Source organism: Labrus mixtus, chromosome 5 (assembly GCF_963584025.1).
Source record: "Labrus mixtus chromosome 5, fLabMix1.1, whole genome shotgun sequence".
Classification (NCBI taxonomy): domain Eukaryota; kingdom Metazoa; phylum Chordata; class Actinopteri; order Labriformes; family Labridae; genus Labrus; species Labrus mixtus.
The window spans coordinates 22,125,989-22,143,854 of NC_083616.1; the positions used below are offsets into that span (position 1 = coordinate 22,125,989).

Below are 17,866 nucleotides of genomic sequence, written 5' to 3' on the forward strand. Positions count from 1 at the left end.
ATTAGTTGTCATTTTTCTTGTCGTCATCTCGTTTACACCGCAGGGAAAACATGCAAAGAATGTAACAGAGGTATGTTGATGGGTACATGTTTGCATTGAGTTATGTATATTCAGCAGTGCTCCCCTGCTTAACTGTGAGGTTCTGCGTGTAAACACTGGTCAGAATGAAGGATGTACTTATCAGGGCTGAGCTCATAGTAGTTATCACAGAGGGGAGAGGTGAGAAATGCTAATGATGGACTGTGTAACACAAACATTTCAATGTTGTGCAAAGATATTCCACATTGGAAAATATGACGAGAGGGATTCAATTACAGTGTAGTTTTTTTATTTTCAATAATGGACAGTGTACAGAGTATGCTGTGCTGCACTAATAAAATCATTACCAGTTTTATAATAAATAAACACAAACACAGACACAGAGAAGGGAAAGAAAGAGAAGGACACGGCTTTCCTGAGAGAAAAGCCTTTCACTGGTACCACGTGTCCTCCTCTGACAGATCGAGAGATGAGGGAAGCTGAACTGAGCCAACTGTTCTCTTTTGAAGTTAAGCAGGTAATGCTGTGGCCAAGCTGTAGTTTCTTTTAAAGACAACACCACAGGACAAGAAGGAAAAGGAGTGAAGATGAAGGAGCCTTGGGGAGTGCTGGGAGGAGATTCTGCTAATAAAATGGGAGGAACGCGGCTGTACATGATAGTTATATTGGATAATAAACTCCCTTGTGAAGGTAATAGGTTTTCTGAGGAGGGCGGGGAGTGAAAACAAGAGTTATTAAGCAATTCTGCCTTGGACACAGAGGACAGAGAGAACCAGTGAGATTCTCTTAAATGGCTCTTTTTCCGCTCCAACAACCTTAGGTTTAAACAAATGGGGCTGATTTCAGATCTGAGTCACTTTAAAGATGACTTTAAAGATCAATAGTTGACATCAGAAGGCGGAAGCTTGATGGGAGACAAAGACACAAATCTCAGGACCTGAGAATTAATACCTGATATCCAACTTGACTTGCTGGTATAAATGTATTTTGTTGAAAGATAAAAAGGACTTAACTCTAAAACACAAAAATATGAACTCAAGGATTGTAGCGATGGACACATTTGGATGAACCAGTTTTCAGAGTCTCCAACCTGCAGGTCATTAAAGACCATTAGGACTGGAGCTTAAACTGGGTGCAGCAACTGCTGTTTGGTGTTTATACTGTTGTATACAAATAACTGTAGTCATATAGTCACATATACATAACACATAAACAATCAAAAGTAGAAAATGTATAAAGCAAAATCATATATTTATATATTTATACATTATGCATAAACAAATGCCATTATATTGATGGAGGTAGATAGCAAAGATTCAGAGGTATAAAAAAAGAAGGCATATATAGATGCTGCTGTGCTTTGGAGGAGAATAAGAACATAATGTGGCTGTAAAATGCAAGAACTTTTGTGTGCTTAGTAAAAGTGTATACAGTACAGAGAATGAGGTGAAAAGAAAAAGTGGCAGGATGCTGCTGATCTCCTTGAGTTACCCATCCAGTAATCTGGATCGGAGCGGTCTGGCTTGGCTGGCATGGTTCTCCACAGTAAGCAGGAGGTGTTGAGGGAAATCTTGTCCCTGCATACACATGTCTGGGGTTAGCGTGTTGACTCACACAAAGAGCACAGAGTAGGGAGGGCACCGGCAGCCCTCAGAAGATGACTCTCGCACCCAGGAGCCATGACACCCTGGGACTGAGGCTGCTGACCAGAACGTTCTGCAAAAAAAAAAAAAAAAAAGCATTTGTCATTATATCCCTGAGTTACAATATAGGAAACGTATTTGTGTGTAATCACAGTCTACTTTGTGGGAAACTTCTATATGATTATAGTATTTCCCATTTGTGCTCATGAGATACAATTTGATGTATAGAAACCATAAGACGGTGCGGGTGATGATTTTGGTCCAACATCCTTCACATTGATGCGTCCTTGTTGTCATAGCAGGAATACGGGGCAAGTTAAAAGGTCACTCCTTTCTTGGAAGGTAATATTTTTCAGGAATATGGTGGTGGCATTGGTGATGGTGTTAGTGTTATTGTCTTTGTTGGTGATGGTGTTTTTGGTTTGTGTTGCTGTTATGGAGTCGGTGAGGACGTGTGCTCCTGTTACTGATGTTGTTGGTGTTTGTTAGGTGATGGTGATGGTGTTGATGATTGTGATGTTGATTGTGATGGCAGTAGTGATTGGTGTTGGCCTTGCTGTGGTATTGTGCTTGTGTTTTCATTGTATGTATGGAAAGTTATTTTACTTCTGTCACAAACAGCTTGCACTTGATCTTGAAGACATACATTCCATTAGCCTAGCTAAGCCTGACATTTAATTTAGTATTTAGTTTAAGTGCCGACCTCAAGGTCTTTTCACTCCGTAGTTGATGGCACGGTAAAATGTTCTTTCTCTGACTCTTCTTTGCTACTGATGTCTACGCTTTGTTAAAAGATGTTCAGGCCCACTAACCTAAACTCAAAAACTCTCAGGAGTGTAATGAACAAAACTCTTCCGTTACGTATTTCAGTGTTTTTGTTTACCTGGTGCTCTCTAGGCCGTCGCCTCCACAGCGGTCTGACTTTGACATGGCATCACTCTGACACTCTGCACAGACCAGTCTCTCTCTCACCAGCTGAGCACTCCACAGTTTGAGTTTACACGCTGCACTGGCCTGTTTTACACGCAGGTACACACAGTAACTGTACGCACAGAGGGAGGAGAAGGAGAGAAAGAAGAGGTGTCAAAAATAATAGGCAAAATTTCACTGATTTATGATACCCAATTTTGGCAACAAAAATAATTTAGAGGGGTCAAAAGAGTTGAATCACACTTATCGTATATCAAAACCTCCATAAATATATGCTACTACAGCATCAGCAAACCACACAGTCTAATGTTACATGTCCAAAATACGCCAGGTGTCAACTCTTCCCTTGAAGTTGTTCCACAGCAAAAAGCCAAGCCAATGTTGCCAATTTTTCACCAACAAAGCAAGCTGTACTTGATCACAACTACCAGACAAATGAAACATTCTGATTCGAGATTAGCTCCATTTGAAGGTGATCCAGCAGTGTCACGGTCACCTGCCGTATCCTAGTATCAACACAGCTCAGTCTGTTCACTGGTAACAATAATACGTTCTTGTTTTTTTGCTCACTGTGTTCTCTGGCAGGATCTTTGAACTTCTGCACTATCTATTTTGTCTCTGATTCAGTCAGCTGTGACAAAACACCATCCCCAGTGGGATGGTATGTCCAAGAAAACATGAAGACATAGTTTTTCTTACAGACACTTTAAGTAATCTGCTAAATCATTGTAAAATGTGACTCATTCAGATAATGTCACATCGACAATCTGAGATCATCATACTGTGTTATTTGAACCCCTCTTTCCTTGGCCATCTTCCATAAAAAAAAAAAACAGGCACCAGATGTCTCTGCAAATTATTCAAACATATCCCTCACATTTATGAGTAATGTTCTTCCAAGTCCCTGATGCTTTGTATTTCAGTCAAAACAAGGGTATCTGATGTGCATTTTAATCAGTGTGAAGAGCTGTGGGCTGCCAGGAAGCCAGCCATGATTTTATCCCCTCGTTACTTGTTTTTCCAGATCTGAGAACATCTGCAAACGGCTCAGATCAAATATGACATCTGAGCAGGTAGAGTGTTCCTCTTACATGGATTATGGTCGTCTTATCAGTGAAGGTCAGCTCATGATGCTGATATTCTATGACAACATTCATGTTACACAGTCAAAGCAATTTCAAGGCGCTGTAGCTTTGGCAACCTTGGCCACGGTCTGTACTCTGTAATCTTTTGGAGCACAAAGTTGATCTTAAATTGACCTTTGAAACTAAGACAAAACCAAGGGAAAAAACATATATGAACCTGGGATAATAAATCCCAGATATATATGTAAAGTTGAAAAGAAGCTTCAGAGCTTGAAACATGAAAGAAAAGATGATGCTGGCAAAAAAAACACACGATATGATATGAGTTATTATTTCTGTATTAGGATAGACGGCCCAGAATCATGGCTGCTTTTGAAAAACACATTTTCCTTTTTTAGGAAAGTTACACTGGTACTTTTTTTGTAGAGGCAGAACTTAAAGTCACTCCACGCGCCACGCATTTCAGCTCTAATTACGCCCCTCTGCATCGACTGCACATGAAAGCCAGTCGACAGACAAAAACAAAGTGGCCACGCTAGGTCAGTTGTGAGCAGTCTTGCATGTTTGTTTGTGGTCTGATAATTAAGGCCTTACCTGGCCTTCTCCTCCTTCATCAGCATGTGTGGTCGCCTCCACGGGTCCTTGAAGTTCCTCTTGAAAGAATCAGGCAGGATCTTTGCCACCTCTGCAGGTCAGGTGGGGTTAAAATGGAGGAAATTAAATGACAACAATCATGTCTAAAAACATGTTTTTATATTTAGTATTTTTTCTTTATACTTTTGGAAATTTTCTTTAAATTACAGAACAGTAAAGGGATAATGAAATGCCACATTTGTTTTCCTTGGAAAAGTGTTTATCTGTGTCCTGGTGGTGTTTAATTTCTAGAAGAAGTGTTTCAACAGTCAAGAGCAGAACGGAGACGTTTGAAACACTGCAGCTGGAGATAAGGCTTCAGACCAGATGTGTGCAAATGTGTTACTTACAGTACAAGTGTGAACAAGTTGTACTCTGGGGACTACTGAAATACCAAATTAATATGTAACAGAGGCCAGGGTGAGAGTACGTGCTTGCATTCATGCATGCATTTCGGGGTCAGTTAAAAGGTCATGTTCTCACCTTTCGCGGTGCTGCATATGGCGTTGTTTCCGAAGCATCCTCGGCGCTGTTTGAGGTCGGGACATGGCGTGCCTCCGTTTCTCGGAGGAACAGACACCAGGCGACTCCTCTCCGTGCTGCCGACACCACATGGTGATGTGCATGGAGACCAGGGACCCCAGGAGCCCACCACACAGTCAATGGCTGCTGGGGAAGCGGGAAAACAGAGAGATCAGTCGAAGGGTTTTGTATCAGAAAGAGAAACGTGTCCAAGTCCAAAGAAAAAAAATGGCTATTCCTTTTTATCAATTCTGCAATTTGAAGTGACCATATTTGGCTAACAGGGCACAAATGCATCATCATAATATGTAAATGGACTTGAGCTTGTTTAGCACTTTTAGCGACTACTCAAAGCGCTTTTTACACCGCAGGTCACACTTACAGATTCATACCACATTGACATACTGATGGCAGATGCTCTCGGGTAAACTGTCCATCAGTATTAATCAATCCATTCATACACATTCACACATCGCTGACGCAGCAGAAGGGGAATAGAACCCTCATCCTTGCAGTTGAGAGACCATCAACTCTACCACAGCCGCTCAGTTGCTCCTTGTCTCTATCCTGGTTGACAGGCAGCCAAAAAGAAGCCACACCCTATTGCACATTCTGCTTTATTATCGATTTCCTCTAAATGTGTCCATAATTCGAATGAACACCATATTACTTGAAGAAAACTTAAAACTAGCAAGTGAGAGCATACAGTTATTGGAAAAATGTTAACTGCAGGTAATAAATCAAGAGAGAGGTTGTGTCGCGTTCCATCTAGTTTCTGAAAGTTGTCCTTTTCCGAACCAGTCGAGTCGTCCCCTGCTGGCCACGAGAAGCACTGCAGTATTAAAATCATTGGCATATCATTCCATTTTTGAAAAAAAAACGGGCGATGTCCACTTCAATTACACAGTCTGTGGTTTAAGCTCCCCCAGATGTGCAAAAACACATGCTCTCCTGAATTGATCTATACCCCTGAGATGGTTTAAACTTTGAAACATTCTTTTAATCTTTGCTGTCATGCCTTACTGCATGGCTGAAAGTGTGAGCTGCAGCACACGCCCAGATTTGCATAATTTGGTACGGGTTATTTATACTCAGGTAGGTTGGTAGCAAACAAGTTACCGGGTCATTACCATCAACTAATATCAGATCCCCCAGACCCAGAACCCCAGACTCAGGAAGTCTGCAACCCAGGTCATATGTGTGCAGCCACTTAAATAAGAAGCTAATTATGCATCCTGTTTGCACACACACACACACACACACACACACACACACACACACACACACATGCACCACATAAACAAAATAGCAGTAGCAATCAGGCTTCCTGTTCAGTAGGCTGATTTAGCCAATTACATCAGGCTAAGAGGAAGCTGTATTCGTACGATGTCTGCTCTGATCAAAGCTGAGAGTCTCCAGCGGTAATCAGGCCTCGTCAAACACAGACTTTTAATAGCGGCAGACATTTAACAGCTTGGTCAAGAGGGGAAGTGCCAACTGCATAAACAAATGAGGCGAGAGAGGTCTTCTCAACTTTCACCGAGATATTGATAAATGGAAACATTTACATCAGAATACTAAATTCAAGAAATCTGATGTTGCAGTGAAGCTTCTGCTTTTGGTGATGTACACAATAAAAGTTGAATACAATGAGAGCAGGTGCACACAGCGTGAAGCTATTAGATGTTCTCGGGGAAATTACAGGGAGCGAGAGGATAAATATACCATAACTGGATCTAATCCGCCCTCGCCGTCTAATCTACCTAATTCTGTCTTTATAATGCACGCTCACCCTGCAGTACAATGGTGCAACTGAGTAAGTGTGTGTGTGTGTGTGTGTGTGTGTGAACAGTAGAAAGAGAGAGAGAGAGAGCTTTCAAGGTGCCGCCTGTTCAGTTCATTCCCATGGTCTTGTTGGGGTTTCAGAGGGTGAGGGGGGGGCTGCAGTCTCAGTGACAGAGGCGATCCACAAAGCCACTGTGGAATCTCTGCATTCCTGCACATTAGTGCTGCCCACCTGACACTCGCCTTTCCCAGATCACACACACACACACACACACACACACACACATCGAAAACAATTTCTGTCAGATTAAAACCCACCCACTTGGGCTTGTTCCACCTTCAGTCATCACCCTAAAACACACAGACACACACATTACACCGTGTACTCCTGTAGAGTGACATGCACTTTGTAAAGAGAATACAGAGGGGTGTAATCGAATCAGACACATATCAGCTTCCTTCTCTAGCCTCCTCCACCTCATGTCCTCGCCTTTCCTTCCTCTTACGTTCTCATGAGCAGCTCTTTTTCTGATGTTTTTCTTCCTTATGGTGTAAAAAAAAAAAAAAAAAAAAAAAAAAAAAAAAGCCGACCAAACAGACCAGTTTAGGTCTTTACTTCTGTGAAACTGATAGGGTCAGCGAGTTCCCGCACATGAGGGGGAAACGGGGTGATTACCCCTCCGAGCAACCAGGACTGAGGGCCTGTCTGGAAGTCTCAGCCCGTTGCCCCTTAGCCACCAGGGGTCAGAAGGCAATTACCAAACTGTGGTGGTCCCCCCGCTCTGTTTCTGGTACCAGCAGTGCGACAGTTCTACCACCCACATGATAACCCTGCAGACAGCCTCAGTCTCTGCGTCCCCTGTCAGCATTGTTGACGGGAGAGTTGGAAAGCCGACCTCCGCCGCCACCTCTGACCTTTAACCCCAATACAGGAAACAAATGGCACTTGTTGTCAGCATGTTCAGCCATTGGGTTCACCATCATGTGATACTTTTACTTTTACTTTTACTTTTTGTGTTTTACCTGCAACTGACTTTAGATCTGTATTTTCTAATGCAGAATTATGTCAATCTGAAGGCCCTAAAACAGGGACAGATCCAGACTTTTTCACCGGGGTGGCCCAGCTGGGGCACTGTCTTTTAGCGGAAGTTTGTGTTCATACACGACACACACACGTAGGGCTCGGCAATTAATCAAGTCTCAATTTCGATTGCGATTTTGGCCTAACACGATCAGGAAAACAGAAGAATAGCATTTAATAACCCTTTCTATGTCCACTAATTATATCTACTTTAACTACTGGCATTAAAGTATCTTACAGATGTTACATTCCTGTGTATTTATTTTTAACGTTAAAAAAAGTATCACATAAGAGTGGCAACATGTAAGTCTTCTTAGCTTACTCTTTTAAGGACTGAAAAAGAAGATGAATGTCTAAAGTTACAGTTAAGTGTATACGAGCTAAGCTAAAGGTGCCCAAACGGATGATTTTAACAATCAAATTTCATGGATCACCAAGGACGCCCTCTGGATCCACTCCTTCCCTGAAACCTTATTTCTAATTTAGCCTCTGACTATAACTTAAAGATTGTACATAAACAAGCCTTTCTGGCAAAATGACAGTTTTAGTCATTTTTGTACTTTAATTTTCCATCAAATTACCATTTTCTGCGTCGGTCGAGGCTAGGATAAAACAAAAGTAAAGTCAACTGTGTGCCAAGAGTTTACTAACAAAATCTGATAACAGCCAGTGGTTTCTTTGTTTGCTGACTGTTAAACACATTAAAACCAGTTGTTTTTGGGCTTTAAAGCAAGATATCTGTAGAGATTGTTCCTGCGTTTGAAACATTTAAATACGCAGCCAGAGTTCGAAAAAGAGAGTTGACAGGGGTCAGAGTTCGTTTGGATCGAGTCATACTGCATTGCCGTTGATTTTCTCGATAGTTGGCAAAGCTTCAGACAAACAAAACTAACTGAACCGAACTCTGAATGCATCCAGCCTCAGCACTTTTATCTCCAGGCTTGTCAGCCAATCTCCTGTCACACTGGCTACAGTGAGATAAAAGTGTACTATCCAGCCTTTCAGAATGGCATTCTTTTGCCCTTTCTTACACTTTCCCTGATTTCTGCTTCCATTTTAGGTTTCTGCAACAAAAGAGTTATCAGACCTGCCCGCCCAATTTTCTTTATCTTCTTCTTCCTTTATCACTTTGTCCCCAATTCTCTCTTGTTCTTTCTCCCCCATCTGTCTCTTCTCTTTTTTGGTCCTCTCTTTACCCTCCCACCCCCTCGATCCACCCCCCACCTCCTCTTTAATGGGACCCAGATGTCCAGCTGCTCTGATGACCATTGCACCCCAAAAACCTCCCCAGCCAACCTCCCACCCATGTAGAGAGCTGGGCCCTGGTCCCATCAGACAAGCCTTATACTGTTCAGACACACAGGGGAGACCCATAAGGCTGTTAATAGAGGTGAGGGACACAAGGGGCTGAGCCCTAATAACAGGTTAACACATGAATGTTTCCTGTAGACACCTTGAAAAGAGGAGCCAAACAAACCAACTCATTAAAAGGGTTCATTATTTTCTGTTCAAACTGCAGGAAGTGCTTGTATTGCATGACCTGCCAACACTATAGCATGAGGGAAACATAAGAAATATCCATTCTGCTACTCTTTAACCAGAGGTGCTGCTTGTCAACAGGCAAGGCGGGAAACTGCTTGGGGCCCAGACCAGTAGGGGGGGCCTGAGGGCTGACAAACTTTAAACCAAAGCAGCCTCCCAAAATGTGCAAATTATTATTATAATTATAATTATTATGACAGTAGGAGACCTCCCTAAGGGGGCCCAATCTGACAACACTCACTCTCATTGCCCTGCTAAACGTTGCATGCATTATTGCTGTGAAAACAAAAGTTTGTCAATGAAGGTCAATAAATAAATGAAGGAGAATTATTCGTTTACAGGAGAGAAAAAAGAAACAGAAAAAAAGGGAAGAGGAGTAAGTGTCGGGACACTGCCAGAAAAAGTGGTGATGAATGCTGGTTGGAGGCCCCAGACTTTAGAATTGCCACTGTCTTTATCTCACTGCACTTAAAATCAATGACACTACCAAAAATGTACAAAAAATAGTTTTCTTTACAGTGAAAAGTTCACCTGTTTACCTTCAAAGACATCATTCAAAGACAAAGTGAACTTTTCCTCAGATTAGTTTAAAAAGCTGAATGCGGAAAAGTCAGAGACAATATGGACATTGTGAAAGCAGTCACCTCTATACTGCCTCAGGTTCAAGACAAGAACAAACTTGAACAACAAGGAAAAATTCAAGGTTCAAAAACAAAAATTCAAGGTTTGTTTTTAATCTAAAGAACAGACTGTTGACTGTAAATATGTCTGAGAAACTGATTCTTAGTGTCCACTTTTCCTCCTTTTGTGGAAGAAAAGAAGATGACTTCTATCCTTAACTAGACGACTGCCTTGAGCCTTAAAGAAAAGTCATTTATATTACTACCTAAAGGCTTAAGAGGATAATATAAATGACTTATCTAATAGTGAGTTGTACTCAACACTTAACGCTTAAAGTTTACAGCTATTATTAGTGATTCAATCATACTAATATGTACAGCAGTTCTTTGAACTAAATTATAATACAAGCATGATATATAATAACCAAAATGAAAGATGAAGCCAATGCAATGTTGAAAAAAGTGCTGTTCCTTGAGTTTCCACTCAAGGCTGGCCAGTCCTGTACACACCCATTCTAAAAAGCCGACAGCAGAAATAAACATGTTTACTGCCTTGCACAAAAAAATAATTTGGTCTGAATATTTTAGGTGTTTATGCACAGACTGTATGAGGGGTAGCAGGGGTGAATTTTTTTGTAATACATCCATTTTGTTTCTATGAAGAATTTATGCATAATTATGGGCATGACTCTCACAGCTGCAGTGCTAGAAGGTTTACGGCTGGCCTTAACCCTCCTCTTTGCCAGTTATTAGGTTGACCAAAAGTTGGTTGAGATGCCATTTTCAAATTGGTGACCGCCATCGATGGGCTTTAGAAACCAAGTGGTGACATCACTGAGACAACGTCCATATTTTAACAGTTACTGTGTAAAACACAAAATGTGTCCATGTTCACAGAATAATGTTCATCACACCAAAACATGCTGTTTGCTTAGACACCAACGCTTATGCTAATCAGGTACATTTAAAAATGTTAATGGATTTTAGCATGTTGTATAGCATGCAACTTTTGCTGTGTACAACAGGAGAAGATACTTAGAGGCTGAACTGATGGTAGACATAAAGGAAACTAAAGAACAGTTACTTTGTTATTAACACTTTTGCTATCTGGCCATAAAGAGTCCAGATGATGGATATCAAATTTGCAACCAGGATTATGTATTGCAGTACGTGTGTACCAGGAGAAACTGTAAGGACAGACTGCGGCAGCTGGGATGTTTCAGCTTCAACATTGTAAAAACATTCATTACTCATTGATGCTAAAGGGAGAACATGTTTAAAGCAATGAAGAAGAGGAGGGGAGTAAACGTAGTTGGGAAAAAGCAAACATGATGGCATGCCAGCACACCATGCCAATAGGAAAAGGAAGAGAAACAGAAGGAGGGGAGGGAGAGATAAGTGATGAGCAAACCTCTGGTGGATCAGAGGCTACAACACGTCCTCCTGCTGTAGTGAGAACTACCAGCTGTACAGGAGGAGAGGAGAAGAGCTGCCCCTGCTCTTCCTCCTTACAGAGTTACAGTAGATCTGACATTGAAATTATGTAACTTTCCATGTGTACTCCTTCAACTGGAGACAACACCCCATATGGATTTCTAATCCTGTTCATTTAGCATCAGTCTTTTCTGAGGTTTCATTCACAATTATTAGAGTCCAATAAAATTCCATAAAAGGGACAGGTAGATTATCGAGTCAGACATCTGTTATTAGAAAGGCAACAACTGAGGCTACAGCGAATTCTGCTACATCTTCCCTGCCGCTCTCATGATGCATTTCTCCTTTTAAATTTCCAAATATGCCCCGTGTTCCAAATCCCATTCTGTTTTTTCACAAGCATAATACAGCTGCTATTAAAAGTATGTACACTGCATGCATGTGTTTTATATCAAGACAACCCTCTTCATTACACCTGTTGCAGTATGTGCAAACAGGTGTAACATAGTGTTGAAAAAGACTATTGTTGTGGGTGTAAAATTGCCACAAATTCAAAAATCATGCTGACTTGCCTTCATAATGTATCAATATATATTAAGCCATACTGTTTTTTGTGTTGACACATAGTTAATATGTGTCAGCCGACGTTTTTTTTTTTTTTTAGTGACTGACCCCAATGGATCAATGGACATTTTTAAAAGTGAAAGATATCTGTAAAAGTTTCAGTCTAAAGTTTCATTAATGTATTTTCTTTAAGTTATCACTCTAGAAAAAGGTTTTCTCAGAATAACCTAAAGATAAAAGCCAGACCAAATCATGGAGAAGGATAAATGATGTTAACTTGCTGTAAATCCACCATCTCAAGAGCCAGCTTAAACTAACCTATGGATCTTAAACTTAGCATGACTGTTTAACTCCATTACTAATACCTAGCATCCAGTTCATTAAGAACCCATTCTGAAGGTTTTTCTGCTTAATTCTCTTGTTTCCAGAACGTATTCCATGTTGCTCTGACAAAAGGCCTATGATCGTACTTGCATAAGTAATGGTAAATGATAAATGGACTTGAGCTTGTTTAGCCCTTTTCCAGTCTTTTGATTACTCAAAGCTCTTTTACACCGCAGGTCACACTTACCCATTTACACACTGATAGCAGAGGCTGCTATCTAAAGTGTCCATCAGTATTAACTAATCCCGTTCATGCACATGGTTATGCTGCCGATGGAGCAGCAAGAGTAACTTGGGGATAAGTGTTTTGCCCAAGGACACATCGGACATGTGGGAGCAGGAGCTGGTGATCAAACCCCTGACCTTCCGGTCGAGAGACGACCGACTCTACCACTGAGCCGTCGCCGCACCAAAAGGAAGGACATCTTTAGTTTAGAGCAAAAAAAGACATTTACATTTTTAAACGATACATTGTGTAAGTGGAACTGTTTCCAGGAATGCAGAATACATGACTTAAAGTTGTTTTACAGTAGACTGTCTGTGAATTATTCCTCCAGTGGTTAACTTATTTTAATCCCTAACAGCACTGAATAGAGACACATAAATATCAAGTGTACATAAAACTCCTCCACACTGTTAAAAAAAACTACACAAGTCCCTGCCAAAACCTTCATTTAAGAAACATCTCTGCAGTAAATCTTATCTCACTCTTCAGCCCTTTGAGTGTTTGTGTGTGAGCGGTGCAAACAGTCTGACTCCTTCTCTGTGTCTCCTCTGATGTCACCCACTTCAGGCTCTTCGCTCGGCTACAGCTGACACACGACTAAATTACAGACTGTGACAGACAGTACACAGACAGACGCCGCCATGCGTTGCAGAGCTGCAGGATCAGGATCAGATAAAGTCAGAGTGTGATGTGGGGGAGAAAAACATCAGGGGGCTTTGATGGGGCTGAGCTGAACTACAGCCGGTGTGCTGTTTTTACAGGAGAGATGATCAGGTTGCACAGGGAGGAAGTCAAGGTGTGTTTCCCAGCATCCCTCAGTGTTCAATCAGCCGTACAGTTTTGTAGAGGTCATGGACGAGTTAATATTATCTTCTAGTTCATCTTAAGTCAGAATATAACTGAAAACAAACCATCTTAAAAGTTAATCTTACAATTAACACCCAGTTTGTCAAATTATTTTAAGTCCCTTTTTCAAACATACTTTATAAGTAAGCCCTTTAATACTTCTATTTTTAACATTATAAAAAAGATTTTGCCTGATTTAATATTTGTTATATTCTAATTTTGGCTGAAACTCTATTGATATCCTTATCTATTATAACTTGATGATTTAATGACCTGCACCCTGTAATTTGTTGTCTTTAATGGGCACTTTGTTACTTGTTTTTGAAAATACATAAATTAAATAAGGTTAGAATCATTGTAAATCCTAGATCATAATCTTGTCCAATAAAATCCAGCAAACATGTCGGTCATTTACACAGTCCTCGCAGATACAAAAGATTTCACCCAACACATGCATCATAAAACTCTTCCAGGACAGATCTTTTGTTTTCCTGTGACACACCACGATCAACCTGTCCGAGCAGCATATGAGGTCCACGGGGAGAGGAAAAAACTATCCTCTGACACGTGAATGAAGTGATGCACATGCAGCCGTGAGCCGACCTCTGAGGGTGCACAGCTGCTGCTGAACACAACAGTGATGACTCAACGCTGACCTGAGGAGCGTCCCTGAGCTTCTTTCTGTGAAGCTTCATCCTGGCAGATCTATGAGATGGATCAAGTAGATGCCTGGACTCGACTCAGCTGTCTGCTTGATGTTAAAAGCTGGCTTTATACCTGCCTCACACACATTGACAACCGATTCTACAATATTGCCAACTATGTGAAGTTGGATTTGTTGTAGGATTAAGATGCCACTATCCACACATCTTGTTGTTTATTCTTTTTTCAATGCACAAAGTATCTAATGTTATCTTAGTGAAGACAGTCTGAAAGTAATCCTGAAGTCAAAAGCAAAAACAAAACTTTTTCTTGCATAAAAAGTTCTAGATTTAAGGTGTGACTTTTCTGCTGCTGTTAGTTAATATATATCTTTTGTATGTTGTTTGGGGGGCTCTGGGCCTTTATTAGATAGCGCAGATAGAGAGATAGGAAAGTACAACATACTGATTGTCTTTACCACTTTACCGAAACACAACAGATTTTTAAATACAACTTGGTACCGTAATGAATATAAACTCAAATGAGTATGAGTCTTCAAATCAGCTGATTTAACTTTGCCCAGCATAAGTACACTAGCATGTTGTTGTTTTTCCAGCACGCTGCAGTGAGACTTTAAAGTTAACAGTGTGGTCTCATAAAATGTGTAACTGCTTCTAAGTTTTTGTTTAACACTGTAAAGTGATTGACTTCAGTCTGAAGGGAGCAGACAGTTCTCATTAGAGCACAGACACAACACTCATATGCTCACTATGTATACACTAGATGTGCCTAAATAGAGGGAACAGAGGAGCATTTAAAGTGCCCTTTGACCTCTAGAAGTGACTGTTAGTGAGCACTTTAGACAAGGGTCACAGTCTAAGTGTATCTACACACTGATAATTACTCTCTGTGAACTTGAGATGTTTCAACATACTGTAAGGTCCCTGAGTGTTTCCACAACTCTTCTGTACTCTGACCATCTTCGGCAGTCTGTTCCCATGGTGTCCAGTCCCTCATTTGTCCATATATAGCAGCAAAGAGGTAACCAGCGCTCACATTTTCTTTGAACAATTACCCTTCATCTCATGATTCACAGCACATATTATCTTTATATGTTGAGTAGAAAACTGCAACCCAAAAGTATTCTCCTTCACGATACACCATCTCCACATAATAGCCCATGAAATGTCAAAAAGTTGCACAAATGATTGTCTATAAAAAGCTCAATACAATTTCTGAGTTTCTTTATTTGCATCTTCAAACTGCTTCTTTCTTCAGTCTAAAACACAAATATACATATACTGTTATAAATGGGGAAATAAATGGAAATCCTTACATTTAAGAAGCTTGAACCCATTAAACATTGGACATTTCTGATTGAAAAATCACTGAATCAATTAATCGATTATCGAATAGTTGACAATTCATGATTTCAACCCATCAATGTTGCAGATGCTGCCTTGCTGATGCTGATTTGTGACTTTACGATAACTCAATAGTACTCTCCTTAAGGACTTCTAAACCAAGATCTGAAACTTCCAATGCCAAGGGTCAACACAACAAGCTTAAAAAGACACAAAACCTGCCATTGGTAAAAACAGCCCTGTACTAATGATCACCCCTGGATGGTCACTTTAAACAAACAGCCTTAATGGGCGCACTGGAGACAGCTACGTGTAGTATGTCTCACTGTCTCCATGTCACCTAAATGCCAGCCATCACCGGTTCAGACTGAGTTTCAGACTGGACAACAACAACATCCTCACGGCAGAGGTGAAAATCTAAAGTTACTTTGAGCATTGATGCGCAAAACGTTTCAACATTGTCTTTGACCAGGATAATTTATGCAACTCACCGGATATTTGGCACACACTCTGGTAGTCCTCGCAACAGTCTCTGGTTTTCTGACAGTAGGTATCACAGTAGCATACCGTTTTCCTCCTGGTGTACTCAAAACATTCATTGTTCCGGCCGGTGCAGCAGTTTGGGCTCTCTCTCTCCCTGCAGCCCGCTTCAGCCTGAGGGAAAATCTCCCCGCAGAAAAACGCAAAATATCCACAAACGACGAACCCGAGACGCGCTGAGCTCCATCCGCGCGCTCCCATGACGGAAACTTTTTCTGGGTCCACTTGTTCCGCTCACTCCGCTGATGTATGCTCTACTTTGGATTCCTGCTTAAAACCTTACTTATGTCGAAATACACAGATAAAATAATTCGGCATTAAAAAAAATCCAGATTGGAGGTATCTTCGGCATTGATGCCTAGACGAACAACTGATGCGTAAAAGTGGAGCCTAAGTGCGCACCAGCTCCCTTCTATCCGCCTGCTGGACACCGCCCCTCAGAGCTACTGCTGGTTATTAAGAAAGACGTGCAGTCTCTCTCTCTCTCTCTCTCTCTCTCTCTCTCTCTCTCTCTCTCTCTCTCTCTCTCTCTCTCTTTCTCGATAAATGTTTGTAGAAAACGTCTTGTTTTTCTGTCAAAGGAAATCGAACCACCTCTGCTTCACGGATTAAAAACACGAATTGTATTTTGGGAGACACTGCCAAAATTGAGTCCTTTTTAGTGACTTACTTGGATGGAAACAAAAAATTGTTTTCAGACATCCAAAAATAAGAAACACATGCTGTAAGTGACATGCTATCTGTTCTCAGTGTAGGTCATTTAAGACTTCAATCAAAAGATCTAATTCAGCACCAAGGACAGCGTCGCACCTACCTTAGACTCAAAATTAATTCATTGATTAAGTTTAAGTTAGCCTGGAAATAAGATCACATGAAAAGCTTCCTCAGAAAGGTTCTTTTCAAGCTTCAGCAACAAATGGATCCCCACTCATCCAATGGGGCTAAGAGGATCCACCCTTGTTAGAGAAAGCTGGAGAACAATAACATTACTTCCCCTCCACTGCTTCTGAGTGAATGGAGGCTCTCTGAGAAACTGAACATTGGGGGATATCGTGTTAGAGAGCATCAGGCAGAAAAAGATAACTGCCTTCACTTTAATTTGTTGTGAAAGCATGTATATCCTTCTGTCAAAAAAGCAACATTTAAGGTCAGTGGGAGAGTAATGGATTCAAAGTATCGTCTCCTAAATATACAGCTTAATGTTGTAAACTAAAATTGAAGGTGGTAAACGTGTATTTGTTGTATTGATCGATTCGAAATAGTCTCCAAGCTCACTGAAGAAAGCTGAATGTTTGTCTAGTAACTTAAACAGCTACTCGACAAAGGGATGGCCACCCTGCTGATTGATGGGTTCTGAGATTGCTAAATGTATGATATAGAAAATTGTGTTAGATTGAAAAAGGAGAGGTGCAAAAATAAAGACTTTATTTGTAGAAAAAAAACATTTATGTGGTAAATAAGAGGGGGGGGGGGGGGGGGGGGAAATAAGTTGGAACCATAAAGCCACTACTGAGCTTCTCTAAAAAATATCATTCATCTCTTCTGTTCAAAGACGACCTCAAAGTCGGAGCGGTGTGTCTATAATGTCTGAGAGGATGATGAGAGATTTTTGGGGCAATTTCGGACCAGTCCTCCATCCAGAAGCAGAGCAGGAGGAGGAGGAGGAGGAGGAGGCGGAGGGAGTGATGATGTTAGGATGAAGGGAGGGTGGTAGGTTCTTTGACCCTTCTCATAAAGCTCTATTGTACAGATATGAGGAGAGAGGAGGCCTCTCTCATCACTGCTGTGCGTGTGCCAGAGTAGTAAAGGTAGAGTATGCTCACTGATGTGTCTCAGGCTCTGGCTACAGCTCCCCCTTCTGTTTAAAGATGGGGCTTTTTGGAATGACATATATTTTAGTCATAATATGAGGTTTTTAGTTCACTACTTAACTACTTTCCCTTGTTACACTGGTACTGAATAACCTATATGAATCAGTGCTGCATG

At 41.1% G+C, this 17,866-nt stretch overlaps 1 protein-coding gene across 2 annotated transcripts; it reads right to left on the minus strand.

Annotated features, from left to right (window-relative positions):
• Window positions 1-311: 311 nt before the first annotated feature.
• On the minus strand, window positions 312-16,327 carry si:dkey-178e17.3 (somatomedin-B and thrombospondin type-1 domain-containing protein). 2 transcript variants are annotated; one of them, XM_061038578.1, is made up of 5 exons: window positions 15,832-16,327; window positions 4,814-4,996; window positions 4,292-4,382; window positions 2,566-2,724; window positions 312-1,755 (listed from the first exon to the last, which is right to left on the minus strand). In XM_061038578.1, exons 1-5 carry the CDS (start codon window positions 16,079-16,081, stop codon window positions 1,650-1,652), a joined length of 789 nt encoding a protein of 262 aa, XP_060894561.1. In that variant the 5' UTR covers window positions 16,082-16,327; the 3' UTR covers window positions 312-1,649. The 2 variants fall into 2 exon arrangements, with proteins under 2 accessions (XP_060894561.1, XP_060894560.1); XM_061038577.1 differs by having other exon boundaries at window positions 4,814-4,999; window positions 15,832-16,325.
• Between the last annotated feature and the right edge of the window lie 1,539 nt (window positions 16,328-17,866).